General features: G+C 42.0%; 1 protein-coding gene across 6 annotated transcripts in view; it reads right to left on the bottom strand.

Annotated features, from left to right (window-relative positions):
- Window positions 1-1,675: 1,675 nt before the first annotated feature.
- The window catches only part of CNOT10 (CCR4-NOT transcription complex subunit 10), a 79,939-nt gene continuing 63,436 nt past the window's right edge, over window positions 1,676-18,178 (bottom strand). For 3 of the 6 annotated variants that reach the window (XM_057315923.1, XM_057315925.1, XM_057315926.1), the window contains 6 exons: window positions 11,354-11,467; window positions 7,963-8,093; window positions 6,736-6,771; window positions 6,395-6,534; window positions 3,240-3,315; window positions 1,676-2,134 (listed from right to left, as the gene is read on the bottom strand). In XM_057315923.1, the coding sequence (XP_057171906.1) occupies window positions 1,983-2,134; window positions 3,240-3,315; window positions 6,395-6,534; window positions 6,736-6,771; window positions 7,963-8,093; window positions 11,354-11,467 (649 nt within the window). In that variant the 3' untranslated portion in view covers window positions 1,676-1,982. Of the gene's footprint in view, window positions 2,135-2,440; window positions 2,481-3,235; window positions 3,316-6,394; window positions 6,535-6,735; window positions 6,772-7,962; window positions 8,094-11,353; window positions 11,468-18,178 lie in introns of those variants that run through there. The other 3 variants (XM_026496688.4, XM_026496690.4, XM_057315924.1) reach the window with 2 other exon arrangements.

The raw sequence follows: 18,178 nt of genomic DNA, 5'->3' as shown, positions 1-18,178 counted from the left end.
TAAAGTGATTTCAGCAACAGAATAAGATCAAGTTTTGGGTAAATTATGTGCTTTGTTATCAAACACTTTCCTCTCCAGGCATGAAAGTGAAGAAGCATTTAGAGTCAGCCGGTATGTCATACTTCCCTATCTGAACGTGGTCTCCAAACTAGGGAACTGAAGAGATGTAGACAGCAAGGGACACTTCTAAATAGCAAGCTTTGATGAACCTACTAAACACGATCTCAACCAGGAGGTCACCCAATTTTTCTTTTTTCTTTTTTTTTTTTTTAAGATTTATTTAGGGGTGGCTGGGTGGCTCAATTGGTTAACCATCTGCCTTCAGCTCAGGTCACGATCCTGGGGTCCTGGGATCGAGCCCTGCATCGGGCTCCTTGCTTTGCAGGGAGCCTGCTTCTCCCTCTCCCTTTGTCCCCCCTCATGCGCTCTCTAATAAAATCTTTTTTTTTTTTTTTTTTTTTTTAAGATTTTATTTGACAGCCAGCAAGAGAGGGAACACAAGCAGGGAGAGTGGGAGAGGAAGAAACAGTCTCCCAGTGGAGCAGGGAGCCCGATGCGGGGCTTGATCCCAGGACTCTGGGATCACGCCCTGAGCCGAAGGCAGACGCTTAACGACTGAGCCACCCAGGCGCCCCATCTAATAAAATCTTTTAAAAAAATGAAATAAAGATTTGAGAGAGAAAGAACCTCAAGCAGACTCCCCGCTGAACACAGGGCCAACCCCACGACCCTGAGATCTTGACCTGAGCTGAAATCAAGAGTCGGACACCCAACCAAGTGACAGTTGCCCCTCTTTTTTTCTAAAAATTTTATTTTTTGTGGTGCCTGGGTGGCTCAGTTGGTTAACTGTCTGCCTTTGGCTCAGGTCATGATCCCAGGGCCATAGGATCCAGTCCTGTGTGGGGCTCCCTGCTCACCAGGGAGTCTGCTTCTCACTGCCCCTCCCCCCACTTGTGCTCTCTCTGTTTCAAATAAAATCTTTTTTTTTTTTTTTTTAAAGATTTTATTTATTTACTTGACAGAGAGAGACAGCCAGCGAGAGAGGGAACACAAGCAGGGGGAGTGGGAGAGGAAGAAGCAGGCTCCCAGCAGAGCAGGGAGCCCGATGTGGGGCTTGATCCCAGGACCCCGGGATCGCACCTTGAGCCGAAGGCAGACATTTAACGACTGAGCCACCCAGGCGCCCCTCAAATAAATAAAATCTTAAAAAAAAGAATAAAGATTTTATTTTTTAAGGAATCTATACACCCACCATGGGGCTTGAATTCAAAATCCTGAGATCAAAAGTTGCATGCTCCTCCAACTGAGCCAGCCAGGTGACCTGACCCAATTTTTCTAAAGTGAGTCTGTATTATGGCGTTTTCCCCCTAAAGTTAACCCTGGTTTGTCTTCATTTGTAATCTTGAAGCAAGTGATTCCTATCAGACCAGACATCTCTTCTTAAGCCAATGTTACTGGCCCTATGGGTTCTACTATGCATTTTCTGGTCCTTTTAGTCATAACCAGGCAGAAAACACATCAACTTCCCCTCCTCTCTGCCCCCAGATCAGCTTTTGGATTGGCTACTCATCTACTGCTCACAGGTCTCTCAGGCTTTAAAACTTTAACACTAAACCTCAGATGCTAAAATTGCCCAGCAGTTACAAGAAAGACAAAATGTGATTATACAAGACTGTTCTGATAAGATGATTTTTTAATTGTCTATGACACGGATACATCACATAATGGCTCAAAATGTAAGATTAAAGAAAAACAGATGAAAATGAGTTTGTGAATCCTTAATTTTAAGTAAGCTTCTGGCGAAAACAAAAACAAACAAACAAAAAACCCAAAAAGCCAGGGGTTAGAATCATTTCAAAATTGTGTCTTCAAAACTAGCACCTTTCACCATCTGTCTTTTATTCATTTTGCTGCGATACAAATGAAAAGGCCCGTAAATACTCCCCTGGGTCTCAAGTAACAGTTTTCCGAGAGCAAATATGTCACTTTCTCTGTGCAGTGAAAGCCGGCATTTGGATGGGCTGGATCGGGTGGACAGGCTGGAACACTGGCTTCTTTCTCATCTCAGACAGTGTTTTCACTGCGGGGAGCAGCTGATTCCTTTTGATGATCTGTAAGGCCAGCTGGGTATTACCTATAAAAACACTTCCCATTAAAAAAAAGCATAAACAATACCACCATGTACAAAGCAAGCCACCAGCATCATGCAAGGGAAGTAAAAGATGGTCTAGGAGAGCAGTGGTCTGCAACCTTTGCTATACACTGGGGCCACATCATGCCTCCGTCCCATCCCCAGAAATTCTGAGTTAAGAGACCTGGGGTGTGACCCGGGCAAAGGGATTTTTAAAAGCCTTAAGGTTTTTCTAAGGTATAACCCAGCTTGCGAACTTGTCTCCAGCTAGACTGCACGGAAGAAGGGCGCTTAGGACCAATGCACTAACCCTATTCACACCTTTCAGGAGGCCAAGGCCAGCTGGGTACCAGGCACTTAGTGCTATAAAAAAACTACCAAAAGAGGGATCCATGTAAGGAGTCCCATGATCAAAAGAAGGCACGACTTAGAACTCTTAATGTTTCTGTTTAATTTCTTTCACTCACATCTCTTCTCTACTTCATGCTGTCTCTTATATAGGGCCCACAATCTTTTTTCTCAGAGGCCACGTCCTTAAAGGTTGTATGTGTCCCAGAGGTATGACCTGGATTTAGGTTTGGATAACTGTCAGCAAGAACTGATTTACTGTGAAACTCATCAATGACACCTATGTTCAAAACACTACAGTGTACAACTCTTAGCAACTGGCACTCTGACTCATGTTCCCAATTCAAGTCATTTGGCTGCCTAAGAGAAAGGTTAATTAATTAGTAGAGATTAATGATAATTAGGTGTCAGAAGTTATGCTTTCCTGCATTTTCACAGATAAAATATGGTTAAGTCATAAGAAGCAGGAATTTGTAAGATAATAAAAACTCCCTAGTTACTTTTCTTCTAGAAGAACTTGATGCATAATATTTTCCAGGAAGACAAAGTTTCAAATTCGAAGAGATAAACCAGACACCCAAAACCTTGGGCTCTTTGAAGGGATACAATCCTTTTGTTTTAAACTTCTAAATAGAAGTAATCTCTACACCCAACATGGGGCTTGAACGCACAACCCTGAGATCAAGAGTTGCATGCTCCTCCAACAGAGCCAGCCATCTCTGAAGGGATACAGTCCTAACTAGAGAGAAGAATTACTTACCGTTTTGCAGTTCAAGGTAGACTGCCAGTAAGATGGCTTCAGGGGGCACCTCTTTAGGGTGGATCATCGAAGCCGCCTTTGCTCAAAACAAAAAAGACTCTCATGAAAAACCAACAGCTAAGACACAAACTCCAAGTAATGCTGGGGGAGGGGGGGAAGCCTACCAATGACAAGTTAGCAAACTTATTCAAGCTCCTTCCCACATGACCTCCTAGCAAATACTATCATTCTGTTCTGATGTCCCTCAGCTACCTTTGTCCTCGTCCTTAAACTAGACACGTGATTTTTCGTTACATGATTCACTATTTTCCCTTCACTCGTCTAGTCCGTAATGAGTTCTTAATAGGGGATATTAAACTTTTCTTCTCTCGTTTTCACCTACTTGGGGTTCTTATTCCATGTCTCGGCTCTATTTGGTTTTGAGAAAGGTGATCAGAACTCCTGATTCTGTATCCAGTCATTCGTCCAGGTCTGTTGGTGGCTCTTCACCACAGGCATAGTTGAACTTATATTAAAACCTGCACGTCCATTTGTTTTCCTAAGTTAACAACTCAGTATTGTAGGTCCCAAGTTCTCAATGTTAGCAATAAGAATTCAAACTTAAAAAGTTGGTAATACAGAAAAAAATGTATCACTAAGCATGTTCAATGTCCTCATTTTTAAGGACTGAAACAGTACAATTTGGTCAAATAAAGTAATTTAACTGTTTAAGCAACAGCTGTTCTTTCCTGGATCTGAGAGTCACTTTTCCAGCTAGCAGTTTCTCTCTGACCTAGTCCTGAGAAAGGAAGCCTGGCCTGATCTGGTCAACTGTGCTGATATCACAGGTTTATTTCCTCAGTCTGGGCCTTTGGGCTGCAGCCTTTTCCTCACACCTTACTATCAACCTGTATTCCCCCATCCAGTTTCAGGTGCTCTGGCTTCCAGGCTGCTCTGTTTCTTCCCTTCATCTTATCAGAAAATGTACTTGTATAAACATTTACTGACCAGAGGTGAGTGTGTGGGTAAGACAGGGATTCATCCTGATAATAAACAGGCATGCAAACAACTAACAATAATCCAAACAAATTTACATAATGCAAGGGAAAGAACAGAGTGAATGTACTGTGAATATGAAGAGAGAAAAATGTTTCATTTGAATGGAGAGCTTCAGGGCAAGGGCCACCTGCCTTAGTCCTTGCAGGGTGGATACTGGGTAAGCAGAAAATGGGGAGAAAGGCCTTGTAGGCCGAGCTGTGAAGACAGATGTGTGGGGGACCAGAAGCTTGCACAAGGTCCATTCCCTGCAGCCTCAGAAGAGATCTTGGATGAGCAGGGACGCCACATCCAGGGCACACCCTAAGTTCTTCATGAACGAAGCAGGGGACTTTTATGCTTCTCACCACATCAGGAGGTATAATAACTCAGTTCAGAAAATGAGATTTTACACTTCTAGGCCAAGCTTCATACAGGCAGGGTCATCTTTACGGCATTTTGTGGGTATTAAAATCTCCGTTTTGCCTCCAACGGCTGGTTAACACAGGTCATTTATTGTTCTTTGCGTTGACCACAGTCTGCCACTTTCATTAAAATACAGGAATTCACAACAGCAACTTTATGAGACTTGAAGGTGCTCTGCTTACTGGCTGCTCAGAATGGCTACTGATGGGCAGGCAACCTCGGAAACATCTCCGTGGAGACCTTTCCAACTCTACACATCACTGTCCTGCCCTCCCAGGCAGGGTGGGCCTCCCAATTAACAAAGATCCAGCCATTGGATTAACCTAAAAACCAAGGGACCAAAACAAAACCCCCTTCCGACCCTGAGCCAGGTCGGAGCCCAGCGTGGCAGCCGCCATGGCCACCTGCTGTACGAGAACCTGAGCTAGACCGTGCATACTGCGACTTTAGATCAAAAGTCCTGTTTGCTGTAGTCAACTCCTTCCCAATCAACTGGTGTAACTCAACTGCGAGATAAGAGCAAACGTGTGTCCCTGGATAGTCCGTCACTTAACATTTCTGATTTTGGATCCGAAGTGCTGACCAGATGCCACTAAGTTAACTAAATATCACTCATGGTTATTTGCCACATGGTAAGATTCTTCATGGCTCTACACGACAAGGTCATCTTCATAGGAAGAACATTTGCAGAACCCACCAAATCTCTTGAGAATAGGTTTAATTTCAATTTCAGCTACTCTGACAAACATATAGGGACTCTCAGGCTCTCTCCTGTGCTACTGGTGATTACACCATTTGGCACAAACTGTCCATATTACAAGTCTTAAAATTCTGCATACCCTCTGACCTTGCAATAACCTTGCAATTCCCCTTATATTCCCTACCTATTTTTACTGTCTTATTCCTATGGCTTACCAAGAAGTACGTACTCATATGCTTGCTGAATTAATATCCTTTTGACGAATTACCCCTTTCCAAGTCTGTGATATAGCCTCTGGAGCTGCCACTGGTGATACCTGGTAACCTGGTCCCCTACTGCAGGTAAGGGTCCATGTCCATGACTGGTCCAGGGATGGGCAGGAAACCAAAAGAAGCTCAATCAGAATCTTCCCTGAGACCTACTGATGATGCATCATCTCAGTGGCAGAATTCAGAGGTGTATTTTAGTTATATGTTGTCAATAACTTTCTTTAGTGTATATGAAATTTCTCTGGCACCAGCTTTCTTCTGAGGTCTTCCGTTTTAGTGCTCCAGCCACACAAGACTTACCCTGATGCCCCATAACCAATGTTGATGGTTTCTAGTATGTCCTTTCAGAGCTCTCTTATGCACATACACAATTATGAAGCAACTGTTTTAAATCCTGGTCTTTCCACTTAGCATGTCTCGGACATCTTATCATTTCAGCACACAGGATCTGCAGCTGCACTATGTTCGGCTGTATGGATGCACCATTATTTCAGTGATCCCTCATTTAGATGGTTTCCAATCTTCTGAAATTTTAATTATTAAAACCATTGGGGAAAACCCTCCATTAAGTGCCTAGGTTCATTTGTAATAGCTGATCAGTTGTTTACTTTGCAAGAGTATTTTTAAGCTTAGAAAAGTAATATTCCAATTTTTAACAAACTGACCAGAGCCTCAGACAAAATAACAAAACCCAGAAACTCCAAACCCTTTGTTGGGTGCTGTACAAGAGGGCTTGGCCCCCTCACCTCCAGCCTCACCTGGTGGAGACACTTTCGGGCTTTGTCGTATTCGCTCCTCAGGCAGTAGGCGCTGCCAAGATTAAACAGCATCACGGTCCTGGCAGAGGTGACCGAACTGGGGTAGCACTGAGGGGCCCGCTTCCCAGCTGGGGAAAAAGAGCGTGGACCCTGGTGAAGAGGCCGGGTCAAGGGCAAGGGGGCAACCCAATCCACCTCCCCAGCAGCTGCTCAGAATAAAGCAGAGCGCTACTTCTTGGACTGACAAATGAAGGACACAGAAGGCTTGAGTCCACATCTTTGGGATGCAAGCCAGGCTACTTTAAGTATTTACAAAATGTCTTACTCACAGGATTCCATTGCTTCATTTTCACCTTTGTCTGATCCTACAAAAACATGAAAATAAACCTGAGGGGGAAGGACAACAGAATATATTTTCTAGAAACCTCATTTTGTTTACGAAATGGAAAATCTGGTATCAAAGCAATCTGTCATGTCACAGTGTTTACTTTTCATGTAGTGGAGGTTCGATTAAAGGACACCAGAAGGTACCACCCACCACCACCCCATTCCTGCATAATAATCTTGAATAAAGTGAATGCCAGTCTCACTTTCTTAAAAACTTAGGCATGACTTAAAACTTAAAGGCATAACTTTTGAATGCTTATTTCTACTTTCCCCTGGATTGCAGAATCCCTTCAAGGAGAAAAATACAGTATGAGAATCAAAACGAATTTTTCTAACACTACCAGCTTTTCAAAAGTGAGAATCTACTTATTTCTTTAAAATAGTCTTTCTTGGGGCACCTGAGTGGCTCAGTCGGTTGGGTGTCTGCCTTCAGCTCAGGTCATGGTCCCAGGGTCCTGGGACTGGGCCCCTTATCAAGCTCCCTGCTTAATGGGGAGTCTGCTTCTCCCTCTGCCCCTCACCCTGGCTCATGCTTTCTCTTGCTGTCTCTCTCTCAAATAAATAAAATCTTAAAAAAAAAAAAAAAGTTAAAAAAGTAGTCTTTTCTTTTCTTTCTCTTTCTTTTCTTTTCTTTCCTTCTCTCTCTCTCTTTCTTTCTCTCTCTTTCTTTTTTTGGTAAGTAATCTCTATACCCAATGTGGTGCTTGACCTCACGACTCTGAGATCGAACTGCATAGTCTTCTGACTAAGCCAGGCAGGTGCCCCCTAAAGTGAGCATTTATTTACTTATTTAAAAAGATTTTATTTGTCAGAAAGAGCGAGAGAGAGTGCGAGAGCAAGCAGCACAAGCAGGGGGAGTAGCAGGCAGAGGGAGAAGCACGCTCTCCACTGAGCAAGGAGCCCAATGTGGGACTCAATCCCAGGACCCTGGGATCATGACCTGAGCCGATGGTAGACACTTAAACAACTGAGCCACCCAGGCGTCCCTAAAATGAGCATTTAGACCATGTGATAATCAACTCTTAGGTCTAATACTTAGCACACAATTACTACAAAATATGTACAGCCAACCTAAAACTTCTTTCCCTTCACAACTGTGCCTTTAAATGTCCACACATCCAGGAAGGCAGTGGAAATGACCAGTTCTGATCAAATGTGTCCTCACTAACCTTGGTCCTGCTCATTTGAAGAGATTCCTAAGGAAACATCAGTGACGTTCTCTGGGTTCAAGTGAGTAATGGCATCAGATATTCTGTCCAGAGAGATGAGGGCTTCTGCAGCATATAAATGGCCCAAAAACCTAAGATGAAAAGAACAGATTCCAAACTGAGAAGTAGGTCATCACAAAACACCCAATATATAACAAGATTTGGTGTACACACGTTTCACATATTTCAAATCTTTGAATTGAAATAGAAGTTTACAAATGGATCAATTAAAGGTCACTTAAATCTTATCTCTTTATAAAAATATCTTAAAATATACAATTTTTGTATTAGCTAAGGTGAACAAATGACATATCAATTAAGAAAAGAGTTCAAAGTTGGCAAATTTACTATTCTGATTATGCAGAAAATAACATTAACCTAAGAACGGAATGAAGTTCTAAAATAAGAGACAGGTCCAAGGATGAATCCTCTGGTCTCTGCTGTTGGAACAGTCAAAAGACATCAGAGTGCCAAAGAGGACTGAGACCAGATTTGGGTTAGATCAACTTTACTTCTATTCCAAAGCTTTCCTGCTTTTCAAGTCATCCATTTTATGCCCACTCATGTTTTAGGACGGATATGCACCCTCCTCGTTTATAAGAGCCTGCTTCTTCTGGTCTTTTACTTATAGGTCATTTTTTTCTATGATCACCTGACTGATTTTTCAAAATTAAAACAGGATTAGATATATATTAAACCCTTGCTGAAAATATGTATATATTTTTAAGATTTTATTTATTTCTTTGACAGAGAGAGCACAAGGAGGGGGAGCAACAGGAAGAGAGAGAGGGAGAAGCAGGCTCCCCGCTGAGCAGGGAGCTCAATGTGGGGCTCCATCCCAGGACCCTGGGATCATGACCTGAGCCGAAGGCAGACGCTTAACAACTGAGCTACCCAGGCGCCCCCCTGCTGAAAATCTTAATGACTTTTCCTACCTGAGAACAAAACATTTATCAACTTAAAGCTCTCCAAGTTTGGTCCCACTTTTCTATATCCAGTCAATATTCCCACCCCCTCAAAAATTTGCTCTGGTCCTACCAGATAGTGTCCTGGGCAGGGCGCATCTGCTGCTCCTCCATGGCCTGGCCTTCCTGGGCAAGCCTGACCTCATCTCCACAAGCCAATATCTACTCCTCCTTTTATTTTATTTTATTTTGAAGATTTTATTTTTTATTTTTATTTTTAAAATTTTATTTATTTACTTGACAAAGAGAGAACGAACACAAGCAGGGGGAGCAGCAGAGGGAGAGGGAGAAGCAGGCTTCCCGCTGAGCAGGGAGTCTGACGTGGGGCTGGATCCCAGGACACGAGGACCATGACCTGAGCCGAAGGCAGACACTTAACTGACTGAGCCACCCAGGCGCCCCTATGATTTTATTTTCAAGTAATCTCTACACCCGATGTGGGGCTTGAAATCACAAAACTGACATCAAGAATTACATGCTCTACCAACTCAGCCAGTCAGGCACCTCTCTACTCCTCCTTTTAAATGGCCGGCTAGGTCTCGCCTACTCTAGTTGGCCTGCCCCTAATGAATCTGTCCCCATAAATCTCAAGTCCTCAAATTTCAGGTTCTTTTCAATATACCTTTTTTGAGATTTACACGAATTAACCACTCAAGAGCTCTTTAATTCTTTATTAAGCAATTTCTTCTAACTACCAAGGGCTGCAATTACCTTTTATTTTGCTTCTCCACTAAATACCCTAACAGAAATGACAAGTTTTAAAAAAATCAGTAATTCAATTATATTTTGAAATAAGATAATGTAAAAATTTCATTAAGGTAGTATCCATAAGCCAGTAATCAATAGAAAACACAAACATAAAAAAGAACGACTTCGAATCGTCTTCTGTGAATTTACTTGAAAATATTTTCCTTTTTTAGCCAAATGAAATGCCTTAATGACACCCAAAGCCACGAAATCTTTGACCAGGTGTACAGAAAGCAAAAAGCTGTGAGGTAAAGCTACTGTGGTATATGAGCTCCCAAATGCAGAATTCCCCGCTTGTCTTCACTGGGAAAACAGACAGTGGTCTTTTTATTAATTAAGAAACCAATACTTAGGAAAGAATAGTTATGAGAGTTAAAAAAGAAATCAAGAGAATTAAAAAAGAAATCAGCAGACACGACTTGGCCAATCCCTCGAAAGTTGATAAAGTTAAAAACCCTCCAACAAATGCCAAGTAAAGAATCTACTTGGGATTTGAGAATAGTGACCACAATGTCAACCAAAGAATTTTAAAAAGCAGTGTGGATTTGTGTTCCATTTCTGTTAAAAAGAGAACAAACCGAACACCGCTCTAATAATGGCCTTCCGCACCACAGCCCCCCCGTGCTGACTCAGCGGTGGCCCCAGAGCAACTCCTGGCTGCTACCTCACTGAGTAAGACGGCGGTGCCCTCAGGGGCAACCCCGGTGCCTCGAACTGGAACTCGGGATCCCTCCCGCCTGAATGCTAGACAAGGCTTTCTTGCAGAAGAGCAGGAACTTTCTTACTTTTGACTGTGACAAAGTCTCTTAAGTTACTGGATGTTCTCTTAATTAGCAATTTTGTGTGTGTGTGAGTGAGACACAAGGTTTGTTTGGGGAACACTGGCCTGAAACAACCTTAATCAATGTTAATTTTAGATGTTTGTATAAAGTAATACTTTTTCTTAAAGACAAAAATAATTAAACACGAACAGAATTATTCCTCAGAGTATGATCTCCCATTCTAAGCACTGCACTCTATAAACAAAGACCGCTAAAAGGCAAGAGTATGTAATTGTATTTTGGAGATTACAGTTGTATACCCACAGGATGAATGCAGAGTATTTGTGGCTTTGAATAAAATTTCTAGCATGGCATCATATAAAGATTCAAAGAATGCTGCATCTCACTTAACCTCCGTAAAAGGAAAGAGGTGCTTTAGCAAAGTTTAGAATGACAATGACACTAACACTGCAGAGGCATCTGAAGAGTCTGTAGTCAGAATTCTCATTTGTCTATTTAATTGCATTCCTTGAAGCCCATTTATCAAGGAACTTTTTTGTGGGTCTTCTTCCTGAGGACTCATCTTATTTTGGGGACTAATATGTGAAATTATGACCCAGTCAGGCCTAGTAGTAGACATCAGACAGAGCAAAGTTCCTGCCTCCTGATACTCAGTGCAGCAAATGCTACTTCCCTTAATCCTCGAGGTATACCAAGGGAAAGATCCTAACACAGAACTACCAAATTAATGTTTCAACCAGTTGCTTTGTCTAGATAATATATCCCACTGGGGGAGTAGAGAGCAGCAATATGTACCACAAACTAACTGAAAGCTCCCAACAAAATGACCCTGGCACACACAGGGGAAGTCACACTTACTTAAGCGATCCCGACAGCTTGGGCTGCTGGAGAAGTTTATCAGCGTGATTCAGAGCCATAAGGTTATCACCCAAAGCCAGAGCCACGTAAGCACTACAGGCAAGTATGGAGCATCTGGAACACAAAAGGGAAGGGCTGAAAACTTGAGTTACAAAATTGACAATGGTTGCATTTGTTATTAAATAGGAAACAACACCCTAATTATGGCTATGACAATCTGGACACCGGGAAAGAAGAGAGGAAGCCACAACAGTAATGGTAAGAATTAGGATGATGTGGGGCGCCTGGGTGGCTCAGTCGTTAAGCGTCTGCCTTTGGCTCAGGTCATGATCCCAAGGTCCTGGGATTGAGCCCTGCACTGGGCTCCCTGCTCATCGGGAAGCCTGCCTCTCCCTTTCCCACTCCCCTGCTTGTGTTCCCTCTCTCGCTGTGTCTCTCTGTCAAATAAATAGATAAGAATCTTAAAAAAAAAAAAAAAAAAAGAATTAGGATGATGTGTTAGAACTACCATCTGAGGCACAGTTGGCTATCTACCCAACCCATCTTTAGCTTCCATCAAACTTACCCCCTCCCCAACAAAATAAGCAAAAGGAGTTATAATATTTAGCCTGTAAAAAAAATAATGTAGTTAATGGCCTAGTGAGAATTTACTTCCTATAGAACATTTAACATCCTAGAAATAAAGCTCCAGAAGCAGATACTATTCTTTCAAACTCATTTCGGTAAGAAACACAATTAACTCACTAAAAAAATACATTTAGCTTACTGTACAGTGTTCTTCTCTGAACCTGTTAAGAAGTCTATAGTTCTTGCTAAGCAACAATATCAAGAGTAACTACAAGAATTTCATTCATACACGTACTATTAACCTAAATGAATATTCAAGAAAGAAATCAGGCTGAATAAATACACGTGAAGATAAGAAAATTTAATTTACCCTGGCTTTGCTAAGTTGCGTTGGAAAGCTAAATTTCTGTTTGGTTTTCTACTTAAAGGGCAGCTCATTTAAAACAGGTCTAGTAAAGACTTGACACTAATAGATCACTTGAATGTTAAACAACTGCTCCAAAAAGCAATCTTAAAATAAACCCCTGTCAAATAGAAAGAAGGTCTGAATGGCTAACCGCAAATGACCCAACTTAGACACAGGATTTTGAGTTATATTTACAAATTACAGTACATATGTGTATCATTAAGAGCATTCGGGCTGTAATTTCAGTCTAAGAAAGAATGCAACCCCCAGAGCCTGCAGTTTTCTAATAATCTGAAATCCTTGACTAGAAATGCCCCTTCTAAAAGCACAGCTGGGCAAATCTAGAAGTAGTCTGCTGTTTCCCCTTCACTGGGTGAGTCCTGGTTGTCGGGACCTTGGAAAATTATCCCACTAAAGGCAAGTAGTCCCCTCAGCTCTTCACAACACAGAAAAGCAGACTGGTCCCAGAGGAGACACAAGGAAACTGAGATTTATGGCCTTAAGCTACAATGGTAAGGGCTGAAAGAGTGCCTAATGTGGTCCCTTGTTTTAAGAAGGTAGAGGCTGAAATCCAAAGTCATTAAATATATTCTCTAGCTTAGAGTGTGTGATTAGAGTTAGGACTAACATTCAACACCATGGACTCCCAATTCACTGCCCCTCCCATCCTATCACGTTGTTTCACTGTCGGTGTCACAAGACCAGCCGAAAATATAGAAAGAAAAGATTATGTTATGATTTTCCCGATGCATATGTAAATATGCATACAAACGTAAGTACTTAAGCTTGTCTCCTTAAGAGGGAAGAAAACAATGTAATTCAAAGTTTAAATTTTTTTTTAAAGATTTTATTTATTTGACAGAGAGAACACAAGCAGGGGGGACAGCAGGCAGAGGGAGAGGGAGAAGCAGGCTACCCACCAGGCAGGGAGCCCAATGCGGGGCTCGATCCCAGGACCCCGGGATCATGACCTGAGCCAAACGCAGACGCCTAACCAACTGAGCCACCCAGGTGCCCCTGAAGTTTAAATTTTTTCTAAAGATTTTATTTGAGAGCGAGCGCAAGCAAGAAAGCACGAGCAGGGGGAGCAGCAGAGGGAGAGGGACAAACAGACTCCACACTGAGCAGGGAGCCTGCCGTGGGGCCGAATCTCAGGACTCAGAGATCATGACCCGAGCCTAAGGCAGCCGCCTAACCAACTGAGCCACCCAGGCACCCCTCCAAAGTTTAAATTTTCTTAAGAGCACATTTAAAATCTGAACCCTGTTCACAGAAGAGAATAAAAGATGGCAAGTAATGTCCTTTTCAAAGGGATTTTTGGACAAGCTTACAGTCAATATCCCTGTGTTTCCAAGACCTGTCTTTACCAGCCACGCTGCCCTGTGTTCACACCCCTGGGGGACATCCTCTCTCTGATGGAAGAAGCAAGGGCCCAAAGAAGGGAGGCATTGGCTAGTTATCTCCCCTTGCAGAAGCTCTTTAGTGCTTAGCTCTGTGTGGTGAGATTAGGGTGACTTAATTTCCTCCTTTGGCTTACCTGTACTATTTTAAAATGACAACGAACACTCATTCATCAGATTTTAAAATGACAACGAAAACTCATTCATCAGCCAGGTATGAACTGCTTATGAAGAAAAGAACTTTTAAGGCCTAGGTCTCCAGAGGCCCAAGACAACCATCAGCTCAGGGCCTATATGAATGAAAATCACAAAATTTAATATCCATTTTCATCTGTGACTTGGCCAAAGGTCAGGGCAAAGCATAAGCTCCTTAAAAGCAGAAACCCACCATCTTTTGTTTGTTTCCTGCACTAACACCAGAGCAATTCCTCAGCATCTGTGCATCTGTGCAGTGGGTGTTTAATAGATAATCACTGAAGACCACAGCGTTCAACATTTTTTGACTTACTGTTCCAGGAATCCAGACCTCCACCTGCCTTGCTTGGCAGCCTGCCTCCCTGACGAAGCTCAGACAGCTCCCACAGACAGAAGAATCATCCTGCATGCTCTGGGGCCTGGCGTCTAGGACAGCCACACCTCAGGCAGGCTTGCTGGGAAAAGCCTGCCCTGGTCTCTCCCGACAGTAGGGGGGCTATTACTGCTCCAGCCCACTGTCAAGCCCACTTTGGGTCCAGAAATCAGTCATGTAAAATTGCAGCAGGTTTCTGTTGCCCAGGAAGTCCAAACTGTAGTTACGTACCAGGTAAAAATCTGGTTTCCTCAAACTATCTCTTTTCCCAGAAGATATCCTATCATATCACAACAGGGTAGAAGATCCTAATAATCATCTTTCTTCTCAAAAATACTTATATATGTCAATGCAGAACTCTGTGGCTGGCATTCTGATCAAGAGCTGTCAGGATTAAGCAAGTTTCACTGCACAAAACTAAAACTAACATTTACGGCCCCTCTTCCCTTAATGACTCACAATCTACCCCAACCTCTTACCATCCTCACTCATCCTCCTTTTCCTCTAGGAAACAATGCTCCACTCTGCATAATTCCTACAGAGTGGTAACACTAGAAACACATATAGCTCTGTCTACTAAGCCCCTGGAGAAATCACTTTACTTTTGAGAGTTGCTACTTAAAATACTGAACCCCCCACCCCCCACCCCACTACTTCGAGTCACTGTCCAATCTGCTTTACCAACTACACAGTGGATCTGACAGTTCATCAGACTGGAAGAACTATACCTCAAGGGAAGAGACACACTGGCTTCCCACCCCCCTTCCCTGTCCCCCACCATGGAGGATCTGACATAACCCCACGCTCTCTCCTCTACACATGGGAGGAGCTTGCTCTAGAAGATGCCAACCCTTGGAAAGGAAAGAACAAAAAGGAAAAAGAAAGAACAAGAAAGAAAAAAGAAAGGAAAGAAAAGGAAGTACGGACTTTGCTTAAAGCATCAAATTACAGCAACAAGGCATATAAGACTGGGCATTAAAATCTGTCAAGCCCCATATTCTGTGAGTTAAATGAATCTAAACCAAATGTCTGAAATAGTTTAAACCTTATTAAAAGAGGCTAAAATGGGGGTAAATCTATCAGTCACCGTGTGTCAAAGGAAAACAAATTTATAAAGCAATCTTATAACAAACATGTTTGAAAAACTGGCCCAAAAAATCCAATAAAGAATTTCTTCCAGGGGAGGTGCCTGGGTGGCTCAGTCTGTTGGGCATCTACCCTTACCTAGGAGGTCATGGTCCCAGGGTCCTGGGATCGAGCCTCACGATGGGAGGCTAGGTGGGGAACTTGCTTTTCTCTCTCTCTCTCAAATAAATAAATAAAATCTTAAAAAAAAAAAAAAAAAAAAAAAGAATTTCTTCCAAGCTGAATATGGTACTGGATTATATAATTTCAAAAAAATAATCAGGCGCCTGGCTGGTTCAGTTGGTAGAGCACTCGACTCTTGGTCTCAGCATTGTGAGCTTGAGCCCTACAGTGGGCATGGAGTCTACTTAAAAAAGTCTTTCAAGCTATTTGCATTATCTACAGTCATTTCAAAAATGTTAAACTTGTCAATTTTCAAATCTTAAGAAAATTTAAGTTTTTCACTTCATGTGTTTTGTAAACATTTTGCTTTTCTAGTAACAGTCCTGTACAAAAAGCAGCTTATTGACAAGCACACTCCAATCCAAAACAAAGAGAAGTCCAACACAAAGAAGCTGAAAAAAGTTTTTTTTAACCAAATCTAGCATCTCAAAGGACCCAGTCCTAGTCTAGGCAACAAATAAAATTCATAAAGTCACGGACACAGCATTTTATATACAGACGGGGCCTGAAGATCATCCGACCCAATTCACTTACTTGACAGAAGAGTAAGACCTACAGGGGTTAAAGGATTTGTCCAGTGTCACCAGTGGCCGTATGGGGTTTCCAGAGAATGGCAGACCACTGAAAATCACTTGAACCCTGCCAATATGAACACTGCTGATGATGTGAAGGAAATGTCACATATGCAGGTTCCTTCTTTCGTAGAATTGATTATAGATGGATACATTTCAGGAGGACCACAAACTCAGTTGTAAGAACAATAAGAGATTCAAAAGATTATTAGCCATAATTCTGTTTTAGGTATGTGTCATGAGCTACAATATAACCACTAGGCCAAAAAAAAGAAACTGGATTCCTTAAGCACACTAGAACTGCCTATAATATTTATATATATCATCAACCATTTGATTGATTCATCTTTTCTCATAAACATTGGGTCACAGGAGGTCCCCTTTAACTGGGAAATCATTCACTGAATGATTCTAAATGAACTACTTAAAGTTTTGTAATTTTTAACTGTAGAATAACTTAACTGGGCTTAATTAAATTTGATCTGAACACTTCCTTTTATCCATTTTTGAGCCTCTTATTTTAAAAAAAGACAAATTGAAATTTCATTTTTATTCTGTATGCTGTGATTTTTTAAAATTAATTTTTTAAAGACTTTATTTATTTGACAGACAGAGAGAGAATAAGCAGGGGGAGAGGCAGGCAGAGGGAGAAGCAGGCTCCCTGCTGAGCAAGGAGCCTGACGCGGAACTCGATCCCAGTACCCTGAGATCGACCCGAGCCGAAGGCAGACGCTTAACCAACTGAGCCACCCAGGCATCCCTGTATGCTGTGATTTTAATCTCTCATACAGACATTTTCCATGTGGGCCGCCAAATTATTTCCTACCCTTTTCCAGTTCTGTTACACTTTTTTCCAAGTTCTAAAGTAGCTCCATTTTAGTTTCAGATATTAAAAGTTCAGCTAATATCACAATCCCAGAATGAGTAACAAAAATGTCCTATAATATGCAACACGTAAGAATCAGTATATACCTAAGCCAGTTATTAAACCACTGTGCAGGGGCGCCTGGGTGGCACAGCGGTTAAGCGTCTGTCTTAGGCTCAGGGTGTGATCCCGGCATTGTGGGATCAAGCCCCACATCAGGCTCCTCTGCTATGAGCCTGCTTCTTCCTCTCCCACTCCCCCTGCTTGTGTTCCCTCTCTCGTTGGCTGTCTCTATCTCTGTCAAATAAATAAATAAAAATCTTAAAAAAAAAAAAAATAAACCACTGTGCAACAATGAAATGTTAATATGTGACTAAGCCTATGAACTTATTTCTTTCCTGTTAATAAGGTACTAGTATGCAAAAGAATTAAATTGAGCCCTTACTTCATATCATATATAAAAATCAACTGAAAAACAGATCAAAGACCTAAATGTAAGAGGTAAAACTATAAAACTCTCAGAAGAAAACACAGGGGTAAACCCTTGAATCTGGCAAAGGATTCTTAAGATAGGACACGAAAAGCATGGTCAATAAAAGAAAAAAAGTAAGGGGCGCCTGGGTGGCTGAGTCAGTTGGGCGTCTGGCTCTTGGTTTCGGCTCAGGTCATGAACTCAGGATCCTGGGACTGAACCCATGTCAGGCTCCATACTCAGTTGGGGAGTCTGCTTGAGGATTTCTCTCCCTCTCCCTTTGCCCCCCACCACTCACATGCTCTAAATAAATAAATCCTCACAAAAAAAAAAATTGGTAAGTTGAACTTCATCAAAATGAAAAACTTTTATGATTCAAAGGCTACCTTCAAAAAAGTGCGATGATAACCCATGGAATGGGAAAAAATATTTGTATATCATGTATCTGATAAGGGTCTGATGTCTAGAACGTATAAAGCACTCTTACAACTCAATAGTAAAAGGGCAATAACGCAATTAAAATATAGGCAGAGGATCTGAATAAACATTTCTGGAAAGAAGATTACAAATGCCCAATAAGCACATGAAAAGAAGCTCAACATCATTAATCTTCAGGGAAATGTAAATCACAGCTACAAGAGATACCACTTCACACCTACCGCAATGT

Source organism: Ursus arctos, unplaced genomic scaffold, assembly GCF_023065955.2.
Source record: "Ursus arctos isolate Adak ecotype North America unplaced genomic scaffold, UrsArc2.0 scaffold_20, whole genome shotgun sequence".
NCBI lineage: Eukaryota > Metazoa > Chordata > Mammalia > Carnivora > Ursidae > Ursus > Ursus arctos.
The sequence above is the reverse complement of the archived record's forward strand: the minus strand, read 5'-3'. Positions and strand labels throughout refer to the sequence as shown.